General features: G+C 33.6%; 1 protein-coding gene across 1 annotated transcript in view; it reads left to right on the top strand.

The window, feature by feature from the left end:
* Nucleotides 1-21,818, top strand: part of LOC141388532 (nose resistant to fluoxetine protein 6-like) — a 71,541-nt gene that overhangs the window by 13,501 nt on the left and 36,222 nt on the right. Inside the window, exons 2-6 of the mRNA XM_073958452.1 lie at nt 9,510-9,805; nt 9,883-10,051; nt 17,594-17,743; nt 17,814-18,183; nt 18,271-18,436. Of these exons, the coding sequence (XP_073814553.1) occupies nt 9,510-9,805; nt 9,883-10,051; nt 17,594-17,743; nt 17,814-18,183; nt 18,271-18,436 (1,151 nt within the window). The remainder of the gene's footprint in view (nt 1-9,509; nt 9,806-9,882; nt 10,052-17,593; nt 17,744-17,813; nt 18,184-18,270; nt 18,437-21,818) is intronic.

Genomic DNA, 21,818 nt, shown 5'->3' with positions numbered 1-21,818 from the left:
TTCAGGATTTTGGAGATAAAACATATTTCAAAAAGTAGACGTGCTCGGGCCTTTAGACCCAAAAGATTTACCTAGATTTTATATTATTTCGTAAATTTTCAAAACGATACATTCGTTAGTATTGAAAATGTAGCTTTTTTTAATATCAAACAAACTATGCAGCCTATTTTCCCTGGGAGCCATCCCTGTACATCCCTGAAAATTTCAGTAAAATCGGTTCCGTAGTTTTGTAGATGCAACCTATTTTAAAAAGTGGACGTTGTCAAGTCTTTGGGTCCCAAATAAGTACGTAAGGTTGGAGTCACAACTACAATTGTCTCGCAAATTAATTGCTAAACCGGCACATTCATAATTATTGTAAAAATGGCATTTTTAAAAATAGGGTATAGGGGAAGTGTCCCGCCCCTTCCGAAAATCCATAAAATTTGTAGCCCATTTGAACCGGGAGCCATCCCTGTACATTCCCTGACAATTTCAGAAAAATCTGTTCATTAGTTTTTGTAGAAAAGATACAAATTGAAAGAAAAAAAAAACGTGGGCGTAAAATGGGCGTAAAACCCTATGCCGGATTATGACGAACATTTCACAAAACGAATTATCCAAATCGGTCCAGCCGTTCTCAACTGATGCCATAGGGTATGGGGGAAGTATCCCGCCCGACGACTAGCAAAAATAACCTTTCATATTCACAAAAAATGAAGGAGCCAGACTGGAATTCGCCAAGACCCATCTGAATTGGAGATTGGAGGACTCTGATGTTTTCTGATTACTCTAATTTTAATTTGAAGGATTCAGATGGCATGATGCGTGGACCAAATGGGCAACGGTTGAATCCTAAATATTACAAAGGCAGTGTAAAACATGGAGGCGGAACATAATGGCCTGGGATTTTTCCTCTGACCATGGGATTGGACCAATTCATAAAATTAATTAAATTAAGGATCGTTTCAACGTATTAAAAAGCACGATGTTGCCTTGTGGGAGATCGTTAACTCAAAAATCAAACGAAGAAATTGCAAAACCAAAGAAAATTTATTTGAAGCCGCAAAAGTAGCCTGGGAAGCAATATCGCTGCAATAATTAATAATTAAATATCATCTATGCCTAAAAGATTTGCTTGTGTCATCCAGAATAAAGGATACACAACGAAATATTGATTTCAATAGTTTTTGTTTTACTTCAAATTGGGGGGTGCTTTAGTTTTGTCCGCTTATATTTGCGACCTAAAATGTTTTTTGAATTTTAGCTTTTGTTTATTAAATTCTGAATTCCTTTTTTGTGTTTTCCAATAATATAGATATAAATAAATAAAATAAAAAATAGATTTATAACTTTGTTTTCCTAAAAAATTTCATTTTAAAAAGGGGATGCTTTCATTTTTGCTGACACTGTATATATCATTTCATATTATATATAACTTTATTTCATATATCATAAAAACTAAAAGTGGTTTGTGCGGGACTTTTTTAATATTTAAATGAAATAAAAGTTATTTTAGTCATTAATAAGCAAAGTGCTATCCATTGGTGCAACAGGAAATAATTTTTTAAGAAAAATGTTTTTCATTTCCTAGTATTTTAAAAAAAATTTTTTTTTCAACGTGGTTTGTGCGGACATTTTTATACCCTACACAATAAGTATTATAAGAAAAATATATGTTAGAAATATGTTTGGATCCAAACAAATATTTGTTTGGGACTGATTGCAAACAAATATATGTTTGGATCCAAACATAATTTGTTTGTGTCCAAACCAAACCAACATATTTTTTAAGTTAGAACAAATTTTTCCCTACATTTTCATCGGTCTCATCGTCTCACCATCACATTGACAATGTATCAACAAACCACAACACAACCCCCACCATCGTCTCACGATAACATTGAGACTTTATAAAGCATGCAAGGCAGCTTATGTACCCAGGCCTTAATTATTTTAATGAGCACAGTTGTTACTAAAAAGTTCTCTCGAAGTGACTTCAGCGAGTAGATTGCATAATACATATAAAATGTTACTCAGAATTCGCGAAATGTACATAAAATTGATACAATGTCGAATATAAGTCAACATTTTTCAAAATAAAGGTCCATATACCGGTCATAAAGCATGTATTTTGGTGAAAAAATAATTTTTTGTGTGAAAAAATATTTTTTCATATGCATTATGGAGTTAAAAATATTGCAAAATCTAAAGGAATACTTCCGTCATTTTGCTTAAATCTCCCAATAAAATAGACGGATTTTACTTTATAGACATTTATATTATGGCGTTCCTATTGAGGAAGATTATTGGGTTGCTGAGAATATATCTCAAGATTTCACATAACCCATTTTAAATTATATGCATTTTAAAATATGTGTAAGTCGCGTAATTATCAAAATCATTTTGTCCGCATGTGATTTTCATGTACAACAATACCATATCTTTTAATTTGCATACATATGTATATTTTTCGAAATATAATTTGGACGCTAAGATCTAGCATCGGCAGCATCTTAGCATTAAAAGACGTATATATGCATACAGTTTTTGTCCGCATCCGATTTTAGTGTCACCATGAAAATCTACATCGATACACGCAGAAAAATATATGCTAGAAATATGTTTGGATCCAAACAAATATTTGTTAGGGACTGATTGCAAACAAATATATATTTGGATCCAAACATAATTTTTTGTATCCAAACAAATATATGTTTGCAACATTATGTAACATATCTCAATTTTATTTGTTTGGGTAGCAACATATTTTTTATGGGTGGAGAGAGGGTTTTTGTCAAAGGGAGTAACAACAGTGCTCTCGCGACTGCCGAATGCTGTTTTATAATAAAGAGATGTGTGTATGGTGTGATAGAAGAAGCAGAAGCGAAGACAGGAGGGTAAAAGTTTGGTTTTTGGAGGTGTGTATGCGTTAAAACAAGTGTGTTTCGTGATTTGTTGTTGTTAACTAACGTAGCAAGCGAAGAGGAAAAGAAAAAAATGGTATTAATTATGTTGTTCGTTTTTCTTCAGTGTTCTAAATAAAATCGTTGACTAAAGACGGTAAAGTGAGTGAATAAATCAGTGTTTTGTGTTTTCTTAAAGAAATTGTGCTTTTGGTTATTACATCCATACATTTTTGATATACATATATACATTAGGGTTATAACTTTTTGCACTTTTTTGCAAACATCAAAAATACCACCACATAGCCGTGTAGAGCATGGAAAACTATTATGAAATACGGAGTCAATTTTTCTCTATTGCGAAAAAAAGTTTCGGCACCAAATTCATTGAAGTTCTGTAATGCATTTTTTAATTTTAGCTGTTATGACAACATATTTGCTTTTAATTAAATTTTTTATTTTTTTGTAATCTAATTTAAAATCATTGCCAAAGCGTTCTGGACCAATTTGTTCTCAAATCGCGCCATTTCGGAGCATATTAGGAACTTTTGATACTATTGCAATTTTTGCTTTTTCTTTATAAACTCGTGAATTTTATGTTTATATTTATTGTACCTATCGGACAAGAGAATGTGGTTTCATTTGCAACAAATTCGCGAAAGTTATAGACAGTTTTTAATGACTTTGCCTGTGAGAATTGTATTTTTTCTATGAATATTTACTCAAACAAAGCAAATTTAAAATTATAAGTAGAAAAAATATCAAAAGGGTTTTAGTAATTACAGTCGGCGCGGAAACTTTTTTCACCAAATCGATCTTAGAAACGCGTTTTCATTATTAGGACAAAATTCCCCACGTGGTACTGGTGTTGTATTTTTGTAAAAAACATATACGATTCTCACAGGCAAAGTCAACAAAAACAGCCTGTAACTTTCGCGACTTCGTTGCAAATGACCCCATATTCTTTTGTCCGGTAGGTACAAAAAATATAAACATAAAATTCACGAGTTTATAAAGAAAAAGCAAAAATTGCAATAGTATCAAAAGTTCCTAATATGCTCCGAAATGGCGCGATTTGAGAACAAATTGGTCCAGAACGCTTTGATAATGATTTTAAATTAGATTACAAAAAAATAAAAATTTTAATTAAAAGCAAATATGTTGTCATAACAGCTAAAATTAAAAAATGCATTACTGAACTTCAATGCATTTGGTGCGGAAACTTTTTTCGCGATAGAGAAAAATTGACGCCGTATTTCATAATAGTTTTCCATGCTCTACACGGCTATGTGGTGGTATTTTTTTGGTTATAGCCCTAATATACATATGTATATTTGAATTATGGATGTACCTATTTATTACATTATATAATCATTTGATTCTAGATGCCGATTTCCCGCTGATGATTTCAACTTTGAGGAAAATGTGTTCTATTTCACAACTAAGGAGAAGCGTTCAACGATGTTTCTATATAATTTGTTCTTTTTTTCTATGTTCTTTTGTTCTTTTTGGGTATAAAAAGTTTTTTGTTGAAGAAGATATTGAAAAATAACTTCGTTGAAGAATATCCACAAACAAGAAACAAGGGAACAGATGAGATCTTGTGGCGAGGATCGAAACTAGTCTTCCCTGGCTTACGCCTTGGCGAACAATGCCAAACTTTCTCCACTAATAAATTAATTAAATTTGTCATTCCGTTTGTAACACATCCAAATATTCATCGTAGACCCTAAAAAGTATATATATTCTTGATCATGGTAAAATTCTAAGTCGATATAAGCATGTCCGTCCGTCTGTTGAAATCAAGATACAGCTCGACATTTTTAAGTTAGAGTTTGGATTTGGTATATAAGCTTCTATTACTCCTAGGATATTTGGTATTGGAAATGGGCTATATCGGTATACGTTTTGATATAGCCTCCATAGAACGGTACTTCCCGATTTTCGTTATTTTGAAGGATTTAGCCACATTATCACATCGAAATAGTTGAAATTTGGTACTTAGTCTTCGGAGAGGGTATGAAACTTTCCCCTCTAAATGTTTCGGTATAGTTTCACGCCTTCATATAGCCCCCATAGAACGGTACCTCCCAATTTTCGGTATTTTGAAAGTTGTGGCCTCAATATTCCACCGAAATTACTAAAATTTGGTATTTAGCCTTCGTTGGGGGTATAAAACGTTCCACCATTTGTAGGTGTAGGTCCATGCCTTCATATTTCTTGCAAGTTCTCACAAAATGTTGTTCGAAAACTTTCTGCAATTTTTCTTGCTTGAGAGAGTTTGAGAGATTAAAATTCATTGCGAGAGGTTGCTGGAACTTGCTGAGTAATTATATCTGGGAAAGTTATCGTACAGAACTATACAGGGATGCCAACTGTTCTGAGGTAAAAATCGCTACAGCCACATACGCACCATAGGTCTGTAGCGATTTTTACCTTAAAACAGTTGACATTCCTGCTTAAACAGTGGTTTTTGTACGTCAAAAATCACCACAAGTAGCGGGAAAACCACCAACATGGCACCCCTGGAACTATAGGCAAACGTTAATGATATTTAAATGTAAAATTTTGTAAGATTATAAATCTTAGGAGAGAGCGGAGGTGAAGGAGCTCCCTTTTTCCCTTCTTGCCCATAAACACTAACATTTTTCATAGTCTGGTATAAGACTAGTATACAATGTATACTATACATGATTTCATGTGTTCGCCATATTTGCTTTGATGCAAAATTCGTTCGTCTTAACCTTTAACTTTGGAGGTGAAAATGTAGGACGTACTTTTGACATGGTGGTAAATTTTACACCTATACATATTTCGCCTTTTTTGTATGGTATTGAGTTAGCAAATAATAACACTGTGCAACAAAATTCAATTTTTCTCAAAATTATGGGAAGAATCGAATAGATTATGAAAGTAGAGCTAAAAATATGAGACACGTGTATCGGCGTTTTTAAAGTTTACGTCGGAAAGTAACCAAAATAGGCGGGGCAAGTTCCGCCCATTTTTAATTTCTTCGAAATATTCGAATTAAGATATCTTGGAATCCTTGCATTTCAGGTATATAGTGTCTTTGGCAACTTTACTCAGGAGGGTATGGGGAATATTTTTGATAAAAATGTTAACCCTCATGCGATTCAACAAAGTGGTCTTTTTGTCTTTTTTTTTTGAAAATCTTTCAAAAACTCCTTAAAAATGTGATCGTATCAAATCCAAATATTCTACAAAATTTTTCGCCATAAAATTTTTACTATAGGTCTCAGAATACACCAAATCTGTAACTCTTGTCTAATCGCCAGGAATCTCTAAAAATGAAAAACCTCGTTTTAGGGTTAAAGTCGGACTTCATCTGAGTTTATTCAAAATTGTCCCACAAAACATAATTTTAGAGAGATGATGTCAGAGACAAAAATATTGTTCATCAAATTTCACTATGGGTCAACAAAGAAATGAAATGTCTATTTACATTTTATAGCATGAAAATAGCAGTATCAATTTTACTGAAAAAACATGAAAATATTTCCCAATTTTGTTGATGAAATTTTTTTCCTTCTTTTTTCGAGTTGATACAAGGAAGTAATATAAAACTTGGTTATAGGTGAAAAGTGTCAATAGATGAAAAATTCAACACAAAATTTGACTATGAGTTTCAAAATAAACCATATATCTATGTATACTATTTCCTTAAAAAATTAGATTACAAATTTATATATATTATTATATTATTATATACTAGCGGACCCGGCGAACTTCGTCTCGCTATTAAGGAATAAAATTTCATACAAAAACTCAATTTTCGATTTTTCCAATTATCCGACTTTTCCAGAGAGATTTTCCAAATTTTTCTTCCGTAAAGACCTTCTCCTCGAAAATACGAATAACTGACAAAAAATTTTACAGAAATCGGCCCAGCCGTTCTCATTTTATGAATTACTATACATTTTTTACACCATTTTTATATATATAGATGTTTTAATTTGGGCTGTTAATTTTACATAATTCCATACTGGATCAAAATCTAACAAAATCCTTTACTTTTTGGGAATATTGTTAAAGAAAGAAATGTTCCAAAAGAAATTTCATTGTGAGTCTCTGAATAAAAGAAATCTGTAACCATAACGTATAACATTCTTAGCGGCCCTTGTTTTTGGTGTAGGGTTTAAGGCTGTATTTTACAATTTTTAGCCAGATTGTCGTTGTGATTAAAAAATATAAATATCTTATTGATGGTTTTTCATTATAAATTCATACAGAAGATGTTGTGTGTTCAATTTAAATAGCTTTAAAAACACTTGTGGTGAATATATATTTGAAAAATATAGAAAACCCAGATCGGACCTGCCAAAATTGCGTATTTTTAATACTTTTAACTTAAATTACGTATTTAGGATAAGCCATTGGTTGCTTATATTGTATGTGAAAATATATTAGAGGTCTACGGCTATGGTCCAGTGAAAATATAGGTGTCATATGGGCTCTCACATATACAATTTGGTGTGGTCCAAAAAATTACAATGATGGGACTCACTCCTACTTTGGTGGCATTTACGTAATTAACTATAGCAATGGACATAAATGAATACATCCTAACTGGGTTCGTTATGGTCATTCATGATACAGCTATTTACGTCAATTGCTATAGTTAATTACGTAAATGCCACCAAAGTAGGAGTGAGTCCCATCATTGTAATTTTTTGGACCACACCAAATGGCGAACAATTTTGTAGAATATTTGGATTTGATACGATCACATTTTTAAGGAGTTTTTGAAAGATTTTCAAAAAAAGGACAAAAAAGACCACTTTGTTGAACCGCATGAGGGTTAAAATTTTTATCAAAAATATTCCCCATACCCTCCTGAGTAAAGTTGTCAAAGACACTATATACCTGAAATGCAAGGATTTCAAGATATCTTAATTCGAATATTTCGAAGAAATTAAAAATAGGCGGAACTTGCCACGCCTATTTTGGTTACTTTCCGACGTAAACTTTAAAAACGCCGATACACGTGTCTCATATTTTTAGCTCTACTTTCATAATCTGCTCGATATTTTATTTTTATAAAAAATAAAGAATATAACAATACTTTAAAACGTGAAATTAAATTTTTTGACAGACAGGCGTACGTATTAAATAAAAATACAGAGATCATTCAAAAACACTGCAGGGTAGCAAATAGTTGATTTATCATTCATATTGATCGTACACTGTACACATACATATGGGTTTGCTGCAAGCCATTTACATTCCTTTATTTGATTAGAAACAGGTATGTGTAATTTTTTATACCTACTAAGCATATATAACATATTTTCGAGTCACTGGGATATATTTAAGATGGGGCTATTGATCTCCTTGCCAAAGATCCTAGTAATGATTTCACATAGGTAGCCTTTGGTTATGTTGAATTCAGGATCGACCATCACCGTCAACCTTGCTGAACGTATCGTCCTCTTCTAGCAATTTACTTATTCTAGGAACACTGATTTGCTTTGAAAATGGCATAATTGAATATGCAGAATATATAATTCATACGCCAAATTTGACGTGTGGTCAAAAAATTTTCATGAAATTCATACGTCGTATTGGATGTGGGGTCATTTTTTTACATAGGATACTTACGTTAGTTTGGAGGTGGTGGTAAAATATGCCACAGTGACAAGAACTTGGACGTGGGTTAATTTTTACACCACCGTAACCATATCTCCTCACTTGCTAGTCATATGACAACCAAAATATTACTGACTACTTACGCCAAGGAAATATGAAGATACGGGGAAAATTAGACCCATCGCTCAAAGCATGCGAGAGTAGTTACCAAAATATAAGCGGCGGGGTAAAATTTACCCCCACCTCCACAGTTAAAGGTTAATCAACTTAGCGTTTTTAATTTCAGTTTCCTTTTGCTGTCATGTTATTTTTCAGTGAAATTACTCTGTTTCGGACTTGGACTTTGTAGCGGCCGCATATATTAGCAGCCATGATATTTTATTATTTTAATAATTATTATGTATTTAATGTGACTGTTTTTACATCATTTCGATTATTTTTGCATTGTGTGACTATTTTCGCCACTTACTGTAAAAATTATTTACTTTTCTCTTGTGACTATACATCACTCAGAATGTTTCATTTTATTACTCAAAAGAGTTATCGTTTAATTTTTTCAATCAATACTGAAATTAATACTCAGTTTATTTTAATACTCTCACTCATTACTTTTAGTCTCAACTCTATTATTCTTACTCATTTCGTTACATATATAAGGCAGAACATTGTTTAATTTTATGTCATTCCTCATCAACTATTGACGAATAAAGACCTATTTAAAAATAAAGCGGAATTGTTTTTTTCCTCACTTCCTCGGCGAATAAATATTGGAAATAATCCAGCTTAGACGTTGATCGTCCGGTTGGGATTTTTTCAATAAATATAATTTATTGTATTATACGAAAGATTAATATCCAACTTTGACGTTAATCGTCTGGCCTGGGATCTAATCCGAAATATAATACAATTTATTATATACAATATTTGCTGAGAAGGGTTCAGAACAAGTCCCCTTCTACAACTTTCGTAAGAAGAAGCATATTAATATTTTCTACATTTTCACTCTTATTTCGACAGTAACATCATATCGCCTACTACCTCCCCTGTTCACTCTCGACAATTATGACGAGTGTTTTGTTCGATCAGAGACGACATCTTCTTCGTACTGTTTACTATATTCCGAAATTGAACCTGATGACTCTGAATTGTGGAATCAAATAGAGGAATATTCCAAAGATGCCTTGTTTCGGTACCGGCATGATTATGTATTTATGGGTCTATGTGTGGACAAGTGCAAGGAACTGTTAAGGAACTCCCCGTATATTCGTCAAAGTAAAGTTAAGAACGATCGTAATTTTACATATTACGATGAGGTAAGAAAATATAATTTGGTATCCATGTATGTGTGTTTAATGGTTTTTTGATTTTGTTATTATTTTTTGTGCTTTAGGTTATCCAATACTATCAGGATATTCACAGAGATGATTCGAATGAGGCTGCTTTGAAAGAGGAAAATATGTTGGATAAATGCGCCAATTTTATATTTCAAAGCAAATACAATTTAACACTGACAACATTTGTCGAATATTGTAGTTGCCCTGAAAATAACTCAAATATCGGTAAATATAAAATGTATATTAATCTTTTTTATACGGTTTTACTGTCTAAGATGTTACTGTTTAGATGGCAATTTAACTGCACGTAAGAACTGTGAAAACACTTTAACATTGTAGATACCTTGCAATCGCTCTAAAGCTGAAAACACATCCAACGTTTGAGTAAAGTTTTGTGTGATTTCTGGTAGAAGAATAAAGAAAAAATTGAAACTTGGCAGCACTTTGCCTTTATTCATCTACCAGAAATGACATAAAACTTTACACAAACGTTGGATGTGTTTACAGCAACCTAAAAATGTGAGCTTTGACCGCGATTTATTTAAAAATCCCTCCAGCGATTTTATCTTGTTTTTGGATTTTTCCTATCTATGGACATTGCTGTTTCAGATTCCGATTGTATATGTGTGTGTACTGAAGAAGGATTCTATGAAGACCAGAGACACTAGGCTGACTTGATAGTTAAAAAGACTTCAAAAATACTTCACAACTGCAAGTTTGCAATAAGTTTAGTACGAGCCCTAAACACTTTTAATTCGTACACCAGGTATTTTTTCACTTTCCTCTAAACTTACATAGAAATAATATTAAAATCAGTGTTAAAATGCTAAAAATATTGAGTGAACACAAAGGCCTTTAATTATAGCTGCAAATTATTTGACCACTATTTATTCGTTCAGTTTATAAATTGCGTTCAAGCTAAACGAAAAAGAAAAATTTAATCAAAAAATTTAAATTTATCGTTACAATGAGAGAATAGAAATGCAAAGGAGTCAAAAAAGATGAAATTTTCACATTATTTTATTTTAATTTTCATCGTTTCTAAAAATGACAGGTGGCAAACCTATTTCGGAGGAAATTTGAATTTTAATCGTCGATAAATTCAAATCTGGAACGACATATGGACAGATTTCGACTGATCTTAAAATTCCAAGATCTACAATACAAAGTAAATATGAGAAAAGAAAATATGAAAAAAAGTGAAAATATTAAGAAATTTTAAGCAATAATGTTTCAAACAGAGGCCGGACTTCCAAAATAAGTCCTCGCGACAAAAGAGCTACGGCAAATATCATTAAAATAAATCGCAGAAGCACCATTCGAGATATAGCCATTAAGTAGTCTGAAGCAATTGGAAAACCCTTAGAACGTGAGTGGGCCCGACAGCAAATGAAAAGGTTATAATTTCTATAAAGTAAGTTAAAGATTAAGCCGGTATTTCGAAATCAACTTGATAATTTATATACATTTTAGGCCAAGGAAAAGCCATTGCTTACAGCTCTTAAAAACGCCTATTATGGACTAAAACAAGTAAAAAAGTGTCAGTCGGCTTTGCCGACAGATATATACCCTCAGCCAATGTGAAGTGAAACTCTCACCTACGGACAGAGCGATTGTATTTAAGGTCTCTTCAGAATTTTGTGGCCCTTTTTGGACATTTGAACTTGCCGACAAAAATGTGGATTAGGAGTTAACTGCACTAAGACACAAATGTTGAACCTTTGTGGGGGAGGTACCCTTAGGGAGGACCGATATGGGCCATTTTAGAAATTAAACTAAATGTTGACAAAATATTAGGAGATCCAAAGTTTGGACCAAATTGGTTGTCCCATTCAAGTAATATCGTCCTAGCATTTTAGTGACATTTTTTAAATATTGGGGAGAAGTACCGGAAGTTGTGGACCGGTATTGCCCCATGAAACTTTATTTCGATATAATATGACGAAGACCAAATGTTAGACCAAATCGGTTGAACAGTTCGAGAATTTTTTACACCTTTCGGGCTGTTTTCCTAAGAAATATGGACTTGCTCCTGAAAAACTTTTACCGTCGTAATGGAGGTAGCGAATGCAAATCGCTTCAACAAAAATCAAAGTGGTTCGAGAGCAGGTCTTAAAGTGAACTTATCCGAAATTTTGTGTGAGAGGTACCAGAAGGAGTAGACAAATATAGTCCATATTCGAATCTGATCTATATCTGGTAGATATATTAGGATGTGCAAAGTATGGATAATATCGATCACTCCCTTCAAGAGTTATCGTGCGCACAATTTTTCCGAACATTTTTGGACTTTTGTGGGGGAGGTACCTGAAGGAATGGACCGATATGGCTTATCTTTGAATTTAAACTATGTTTCGACAAAATATTACGAAGGCCAAATTTTGGACCGAATCGGCAGATCCGTTATCTTGCGCTCCAACCACTACACACCGTGTCATAGGGTTTTAGTAACTTTCAGGCTATTTTCTCAGGAAGTATGGACTTGCCTCTAATGAAACTTACAGCGTCGTATAGAGGACAGTGAATACAACTTGCGTAAACAAAAATCAAAGCGATTCGAGAGCAGGTCCTAAACTGAACTTTTCCGAAATTTTGTGTGGGAGGTACCCGAAGGAGTGAACCGATTGAGTCCATATTGAAACCTTATCTAAGTTTGGTAGAAATTACACGATGTGCAAAGTATAGACCAAATCGGTTATTCCCTTCAAGAGTTATCGTGCGCACAAGTTTTGTGACAATTTTTGAACATTTGTGGGGGAGGTACTTGAAGGAGTGGACCTATATGGCCCATCTTCGAACTTAAATCGAATCTGGACAAAATATTTCGATGCCCAAAATTTGAACCGAATCGATTGATCCGTTCGAGAGTTATCGTGCGCACCAGCCAGCCAGACAGACAGACAGACGGACAGACAGACGGACGGACATTGCTAGATCTACTCAAAATTGTCTGAAACGGATATCGTACAAACATACTTGGGGTCTAAAACCATTATTTCGATGAGGCACATTTTTGGTCGTATCAAAGTGTAAATACCCTCTTTAGCCTAAAGGCTGAGGGTATAAAGAGAAGATTTTGAGTACAACGACAATGGGCAGCATTATCTTTAGCGACGAATCCAAGTTTGATATATGTATGTTTTGGTTATGTAAGAAAAATGGTAGTACGTAAAAGCGCCGAGGCATCCAATAAAAACTGTGCAGTAAAGTTTTCAGCAAGCATTATGGTATAGGGATGTATGTCTTCAAAAGGTGTTGGTCAGCTCCATTTCATAGATGGAATCGTAAATGCAGAAAAATATTTAAAAATCCAGGAAGAAAATCTGATACCATCTGTATCGAAATTAGCAGACTATGGGGAATATATATTCTAACAGGATGGTGTTTTTTCCGATACTGCCAAAAATACGAAATAGTAGTTAGAAGAAAATGAAGTCGATGTCCTGGATTGGCCACCTCCTGTTCAGACCTTAATTCAATAGAAAATTTGTGGGCTATTATGAAAATAAAGCTTCGAAATTAGCCCCAACGGACTGTTAACGGGTTAACGTCCAAAATTCAGAAAATTTGGGACTCGATAACCCGAGAAGATTGTCAAAAGCTAGTCGGTACCATGCCAAAGTGGTCGATACCGTTGTAAAAAACAATGATGGCGTAACATAATTCTAACAATGATAATTGGTGACTGTAAGAATTAATAGTGGTCACAATATTTTTGTTTAAAATGATGAACTTTCGTTTTGTTTGTTTTTTTAAGGGACCTTTTTTTGATATGTATTTTTATTAATATATATCTAAAGAGAATAAAATTATCTTTAAGAATAATAAAAATTTGTTTGTGTAGTCATTATAGTTCTGAAGATATACATATTTTAATATCACATTGTTGAAAAATGCTATGTGTACGAATTAATAGTGGTTAGGGCTCGTATCTATGTTGACCAATATTTTGGGATGAAAATAGAGTACATATCCACATTGCACATTGGATCCACTTGTATGGAGAAAGTGGCCAAAAATATTTAGAGTGTAAAAATCAAGCCAATGCGCCGGTTACAGCTTTGTGCTGCTGCGAAGAGTGTTTTAAGAAACCACGAGCGTAACTTTTTCCCCCCTTTCCCCTCTGGAGGGGGTATACGGTAAGAATTGTTTTATGCTGTTAATACAAAATGACATGAACAAAGGTCCCGATTATCTTATGATGCAAAAATAGGCTTGGGAAAACAAAACAATCTCCAAAACAACATAAAATTTAACCAATTTAGCGGATTAAAAAATCAACATTTTTGTCTGAAAATTGGTAAGATTTTTAATATAGATCTTATAGCGTTCTTCCTGGCAGGCACGTACCGCCAACGTAAGACAAACGTGGAAGAAGATTTCTTCATCTTGCCACTGGTACCAATTATGTTAATGTACGTGGTCAGATAACAGAGTTATACACTAATATATCCACAGAAACCCTAATCTAGAGTAGCTTTAGTCAGCGGCCCACCATTTATAGTCTGGCACTAGATGGTAGCTGATTTTTATAATGAATAATCTTAAACCCATGAACTACTTTGGAAAATTATTCCCGAGGTGGGCACTGGTGGGCATCATGACTAAAACCTTAGGTCAAATTTAAGTATATGATCGAATTGGCATTACAAAATATACTAAGAAAATATGCAGCTAACTAGAATTCCACAACACGCTAAAACACTATTTTTAATGAAAATTAAGCTATTACCTCCTCCTTCAAAATCCACTATAATATTTTGCTATACATACGTATTTGTTTCGCGATATTTTGAATATATTTGCTTGCACTTAAAATATAGGTTGAACTCACAACAAAAAATATTAGTCAAATGTTTCGACTTTTGAAGCTATTCTTAAGAAGATCGCGTTAGAATGAAACAAAAATTAATATAATATTAAAAAGGGCCATGTCATAGCTGTCATAGTTGCCAGATGTTGTACTAAAATTTTGACATTCATTTTTTTATTTTTGGCCAATGGGTGGATCCACTGTGCATTGATGAAAATTTAAATGCTCTTCGATTTTTTACTATTCGAAAAACTGGATCAAAGAAAAAGGTTTTGCTCACTGTTTTCATCGACTGCAATAGCTTGGTTCATCATGAATTTTTGCCACAAGGTCGTACGGTCAACAAGGAATACTACCTTAAAGTCTTGCGCCGTTGGCGGCGATGCTTGTGCGTGAGTTTTTTGGCAAAAACCAAACCGTAAATCATGTTATAAATCAACGTTATTCAAAACTGAATTTAAAATAACGTTTTTTATACCCTCCACCATACTATGGAGGGTATATTAAGACTGTATTTTCTGTTTGTAACACATCGAACTAATCATTTGCGACCCTATAAAGTATGTATATTCTTGATCAGGGTAAAATTCTAAGACGATCTAGCCATGTCCGACTGTTGTAATCTAGCGTCCGCAATAATTGAGATAGAACTCCAAATTTTGCACCAGAGTGTCTTTTTTCCATAGGCAGGTCAAGTTCGAAGATGGGCTATATGGGTCCACGTTTAGGTGTAGCCAATATAACGGTACCACCCGATTTAAGGTATTTTGAGGCTTTTAGCTCCATTTTTTGCCCGAACTAGCTGAAATTTTACGTTTGAGGTTCCCAATGACCATAAAGCTTCTCTATTAAATATTGTCAATATATACAGGCCCTCTTTTGGCCTTTCTGATTACTAAAATGGCATACAAAGCGAAAAATTTGGAAATTTTTCATCGATTATTGTGGTACATCATTTTTAATGCTCATTTTAAAAATGGCCATTTTTTGTTGTCCGATAAAATTTTAGTATAACGGTACTGTAAGTGGAATATTTTTGTATGCCATCTTGAAAACAACTTTTCAGTCTACAAAATTGTTTTTTGGATTGTTAAAAAATCTCCACTCGTTACCAAGATATCAACGTTTACATTTATTATTTCAGGTTGAATCATTTTCAGTGGCAGTCACTGTATGTCGACCGAAAGGCCTATGGGACGAAAAACAAATCTTCTAAAAATGTTGTATCATGTATCTTGTGTATCTTCTTTTGTGCTCCATAAGTGACTAAAACCCCTTAATTTCTGCCTAGTGTTCTCTAATTTTATTGGCTTGAATATGTATGTATGTATATATTCTCATGTATTTGTAAAACAAATCAAAATGAGAGTACTTTAAATGAAAATAGAGGACAAATTGAGTACGTAAAAAAATAGAGGGCGGACACGTAATATAGAGTACTGCACTTTATAATAGAGAACGGTTAGTCACCGTAGCTATATGAAAACGTGTACCACCTATAATAACAAATTTCCGGGGGACTATTTTGCAGCCCCAAGAAATACTAAATGACAAATTTCAGCCATTTGGGTAAGATGACCTGGGTAAAACCTTCAAAATACCGAATACCAAGAGGAACCGTTCTGTGGGGGCTACATCTAAACATGAAACTATGCTGACACATTTTTGGGGTAATGTGTGGAAACCCCAATTAATACAAAATGCCTAATTTCAGGCATTTCTAATATCTGTGGCTATAACCTTCAAACTACCGAACGTCGGAAGGTAAAGTTCTATGGGGGCTATATCAAAGCGTGGACATATACTGACAAATTTCTGGGGGAAATTTTGGAAGCACTAATGAAGACTAAATAGAAAATATCAAGCATTTCGGTAAGATAATGTTGCTAAAACATTTACGATGCCGAAAATCGAGAGATACCCTTGTATAGGGGCTATATAAAAAATGGGCCCATATTGACAAATTTCTTTGGAAACGTTTCTTTGGCATTTAGACAATTTTCAGCCATTTCGGTAAGGTAATTTAATTTAATTTAGTTTATTGAGACTAATAAGGCAATGTGGCTATAACCTTCAAAATAAAAAATCGGGATGTACCGTTGTATGGGGGCTATATCATAATGTGGACCCATATAGTGCATTTTCACTACCAAACATCGTAGAAGTATACGAAATTATAAAGCCCAATCTTAAATATTGACAAGGACATATGTATGTATAGAAATAAGACAGGGACAAATGTATTTTCCAAAAACGTATGATAATAGTGTGGAATGTTGGTTATAGATAGCTAAACAATTTACTGGAATAGATAACAGCAACGTTAATCGCTTTTTTAAATTATTTTCTTTTCTTTTATTTTGATTTTTTCAAAATAGTCTGGCTGTTTATATTATAGGTTTTTGCAGGGTTAACCTTCTTTATGAGGATTTATTTGACGTATAGGCAATGGAAATGACATTTGAAACCCAGTGGGTTTGTTAAATCCGGACATATTTATATAAACGTACTATTAATCCCATTGTTGTTGGTTGAATATTTAAAAATACTTTTAATTGTTTTTTTTTATTTGATAACAAAAAAAATGTCACATGTGAGTTTATATTTGTTTCTTGTCAATATTCCAATCATGGTGGAATAAGAAGGTGTTCCGACTATAATCTACTACTTTTGCCGGTTTTACCATTTTTAAAAGTAAAGGAACAAACCAAATGCTGCTTGATATCGTAACAATCTACTCATAATTTTGCAAAATTGACTGGGAGCTGTGTCTGGATCTCAACAGACGTAGGGTCGGAGACACAATACGTTAGTAAGTTTTGCAAAAATTGGACTTAGGAGAGTTATTTATCATTTATTTCATAACTGCATATTAATTATAGAATTATTAAACGATTTTATTCATTGTTAAAGAGTGTACCAATATGAGCTTTGCATACTGTCTGTATTTTCAGGATATTTGGATGCCTTTGTTTATTCATTATTGAGTTTATTGGTGATTTTTACTGTTGCCTCATCGATGTATGATTTTGTTCTAAAGTGCCGGAAATCGTTGCCAAATCAACAAGTCGACGATCATTACATAAAAGATTTTGATACGATGGGTAGGTATGCGAAAGGATCAAAGTCAAATCATTCAGTGTAACCACAATCTATCAACCTTTTTTCTTCTAGGTTCTACACTATTAACCTCCTTTTCAATTACGAGAAATTATAAAAAACTAACTTCATCTAAAATTGGCAACAAGGATTTCCACTTTACCTATTTCTATAGAGCCTTTACCATTTTCTTTGTAATTTGGGCCCACGTGATAATGTTGCACATGGCAGCTCCCATGCAAAATCCGCAATTTTTTGAAGATTTTTTACAACGAAGTGTAGCGATTTTATTCCAAAATGGCCCTATTCTCATACAAATATTTTTCGTATTGACGGGATTTTTCTTGAAGCTGAGATTTGATCAGCAAACCCCTATTAAGCCGGAAACCAAACCAACCAAATGTATACTGCTTTACATTCAAGTATTTTTGCATCGCTACTTAAGGTTTGTAACTGAAATGAAAAAAAAAAAAACACTGTATTGACTCTGTATTTTTTTATATTTTTCTTTTGTTTCTTCTTTTTAATTCAGATTGCTCCCTTCGCTGGTACTTCTAATACTCTTTAATGCTACTTTATTGACTAAAGCAGGAAATGGACCGTTATGGAAGCATATAACGGATGGGGAACATGTTTTTTGTAGTCGGAATTGGTGGAAAAACATGTTGATGATAAACAACTTTTCACTTAATGATAGTGTAAGTAGGCAAAACTCATATTGGAACACCCTCTCAATTGAATCAAATCGTAAGTAATTGATGGCCATCTATACAGATGAATCCAAAATGGAAGAGGGCACAGAAGCCGCACTCTTCAGTGATGAGTTCGGTCTTATAAATTGAATCACTTCTGTAGCGTCTTCCAATTGGAGGTTCTAGCTATTGTAAATACCCTGGAACTGATTCAGGTCAACTTGTGTGGTCCCAGAGACTGGTAGTGGTGATTGTGGACAGCCAGGCGGCACTTCAGGCACTCACATCCTGCTCTATCAAGTCCAAGATTGTTAACACGTGTAGAGATTTATTAGGAATGCTGAAGAACGAAATCACTCACAGTGACATAGTTGGAAATGATTTTGGCGATGAGCATGAAAAATATATATTTTGAAGAATTCGGAGGGGTGGGGTACCTCGCCTTTGCCCTTTTTATACCCTACATCACACTTTGATAAGGGGTATCATGTCTGTCTATTAGTTTATAACATGCAAAAGGAAACGAGATAGGTCCATAGTTCCTCTTAGGAATATATAAATCACTACCTGAGCCGATTTACGCAGGTCCGTCTGTCTGTTGATGTGTTTTTGTAAACAAAGTGCAGGTCGCATTTATTGTCCGATTCGCATGAACATTGTGAAATACCTTTTTTGGCCAAAGGACGAACGCTATTTATTTTGGCAAGAATCGGTTCAAATTCCAATATAACTCCCACATGTTATTTTCGGCGGATTTAATGTATTTGATGCACCTAATATGTCATTTATGTCAAATTTAAATTATATTTGGAATTTGTGACGGAATCTGATACAGAAATAAATATATCGAAAACAATTCAGATTTGGATATAGCTGTCATATATATTTTCGCCCGATTTCATAAAAAACTTCACCAAATTATATTGAAATCGTGGAGGGTATCAAATAGTCTGTCCCTCCAAAAGTACTAAATAGTTTTTCATGAAATTCGAATGTATATGAGTTTCGGAGTAGGTGGGACACCTACCTCACAAAACTTATGACCATTTCGGTTTTAGCATTAATTTTGGGAAACAAAGGGGATGTATCTTCGACCTGGGGCATATTTGGAGCCAAGATACCAGACCACGCCCACTTTTTAAATATGTTATATATGCAAAACAGATGAAAACGCCCACTCTTTTCTCCAAAACTACAGCTTGGAAATTATATTAATGGGCATCCGAGCCGAATAATCTACCAAATATTAAAGCGATATCGCTCATTTACTCAAAGAGTGACATAACTCAAAAAATGCGTTTTCCGAGTTAGCAATTTCTATTTTTCCTAAGACTTCTACTTTATTTGTGTCAAATTTGCATGCTGATATCTCTAAAACTCGTCAACTTACACCTCATTTACTAGGGGTTTGGCATAATTCAACAAAAAGAATTTTTTAGTTTATGAAGCACTAAAACACTTCAAATCATAGCTGTTTGCAAAATATGGTCCATGTAGTTATATTATTTTTTGTGTAATAATATTTTTAAGTTGGAAGGTCAAATTTCAAATTTCTCTAGAAGATTTCGTATTTAAATACGAGAAGGATATGAATTTGGCTAAACCTATCGCGGACACAAAGAACTTCATTTAGTAATGCCCACTGATGCTGGTACAATAATTGCTGAACCATTTGCAAAATCGAAAAATAAAGTAGTTTTTAATATTTTTAAAATAAAGTCCTAAAGAAAACAATAACAAAATGTAGTAAGTAACAAATGTTTCACACTGGTATTAAGGAAAAACTTTATTAACAAACTAGCATGTGCCCTCTACTTCGTTAGCGAAAAGATTTCATTTATAGAAAAATGGTTATAAACAGAATTTTTATTTACCCCATTCTTCCCTTCCTTACCGCTTATCGAACAATGCCAAAATTTCTCCACTAATAAATTAGTTGTTTTTAAAATACTAAAACAACAAAAATGGGATTAACCCAGATTATTTTGAAAAAAAAAAATTAGTATTCATTAAGCAAAATTTGAAAACTTTTTTCAATTTACATAATTCGATTCCTAACCTTACCAATACTAACGATATACAATTATTGCTTTTCGTACTACCAAACCAAAAACATCCATAGTGCCATCATTCCAAATTTCAGAATCCCAATTCTATCCTTACACCCAATACCAAGGTTCACCTAATTTAGTGCTGTTTTACATCTGTAGGACTCACTCCCAAAGCAACCTTCTTATCTTAAACCTACGCAGCAGCGTTGACCCTAATATCGGAACTTCAGCTTTATCCTTTCATCTTATACCAAATTTAGAAACAATTATTACTTTCCGTACGCTTTTAGCTCCAAAACGAACTCACCTAATTACAACTATATCGTTACAGCCTATACGAAATTTAGTACCATTTAATACGTTTCGTATACTTTCGGTACGTATTTAAAAATTGCTCCATATCATAATTCAACACACCAATTCTGCTTCCAGTACCAAAATTCAGAAATCTACTAACTCTATACCTACACACAATACTAAATGTGGTACCATTTATTAACTTTTGTACTCTTGTAGTACGTATTTCCAAAACTCAATTTCTCAGCCCTAAACACCAACAATGACCCTAATACCAAATTTCAAATTCCAGCTCTATCCATACAACCAATACCAAATAACCTCCATATCAAAGTCCTACACTCAAAATATAATTTTAATTGGAAATATCAAGAATCCACCTCTAACCATTCACCCAAACTCCAACTTGTACCAAATTTATTATTCAGGATTGCAGCTCTCTTGGTTCTCTCAAATCCAAATTAAGTACCATTTAGTTCTTTTCGTACACATACGTTCGAATTCCAAAAACTACCTCCATATCTCAATCCTACACTCCAGCAGTAATTTTGAAACCAAATTTCAATATTCCAGCTCTATCGGTTCATTCAAAACCAAATTGTACCAAATTTAGTAACATTTAGTAATTTTCGTACACATACGTTCGAACTTCCAAAACGACCTCCATATCTCAATCCTACACTTCAACAAAAATTTTAAATACAAATTTCAGGATACCAGCTCTATCGGTTCCCTAAAAACTAAATTGTACCATATTTAGCACCATTTAGAACTTTTTGTACAATATAGAAGTTCCGAAAGTTCCTCCATATCTCAATCATACAGCCCAACAGTAATCTTTTATCCAAATTTCAGGATTCCAGCTCTATCGGTTCACACAAAACCAAATTGTACCAAATTTAGTACCATTTAGAACTTTTCTAAACATTAGTTCGAATTTCCGAAACTACCTTCATATCTCATATATCGCAATCGTACACTCTAACAGTAATCTTAAATCAAAATTTCAGTGTTCCAGCTCTATCAGTTCACTCATAACC

This window comes from Musca autumnalis, unplaced genomic scaffold (assembly GCF_047663935.1).
Source record: "Musca autumnalis isolate F117 unplaced genomic scaffold, ASM4766393v1 scaffold_1, whole genome shotgun sequence".
In the NCBI taxonomy this organism is placed as follows: Eukaryota; Metazoa; Arthropoda; class Insecta; order Diptera; family Muscidae; genus Musca; species Musca autumnalis.
This window is presented reverse-complemented; position numbering and strand designations above follow the sequence as displayed.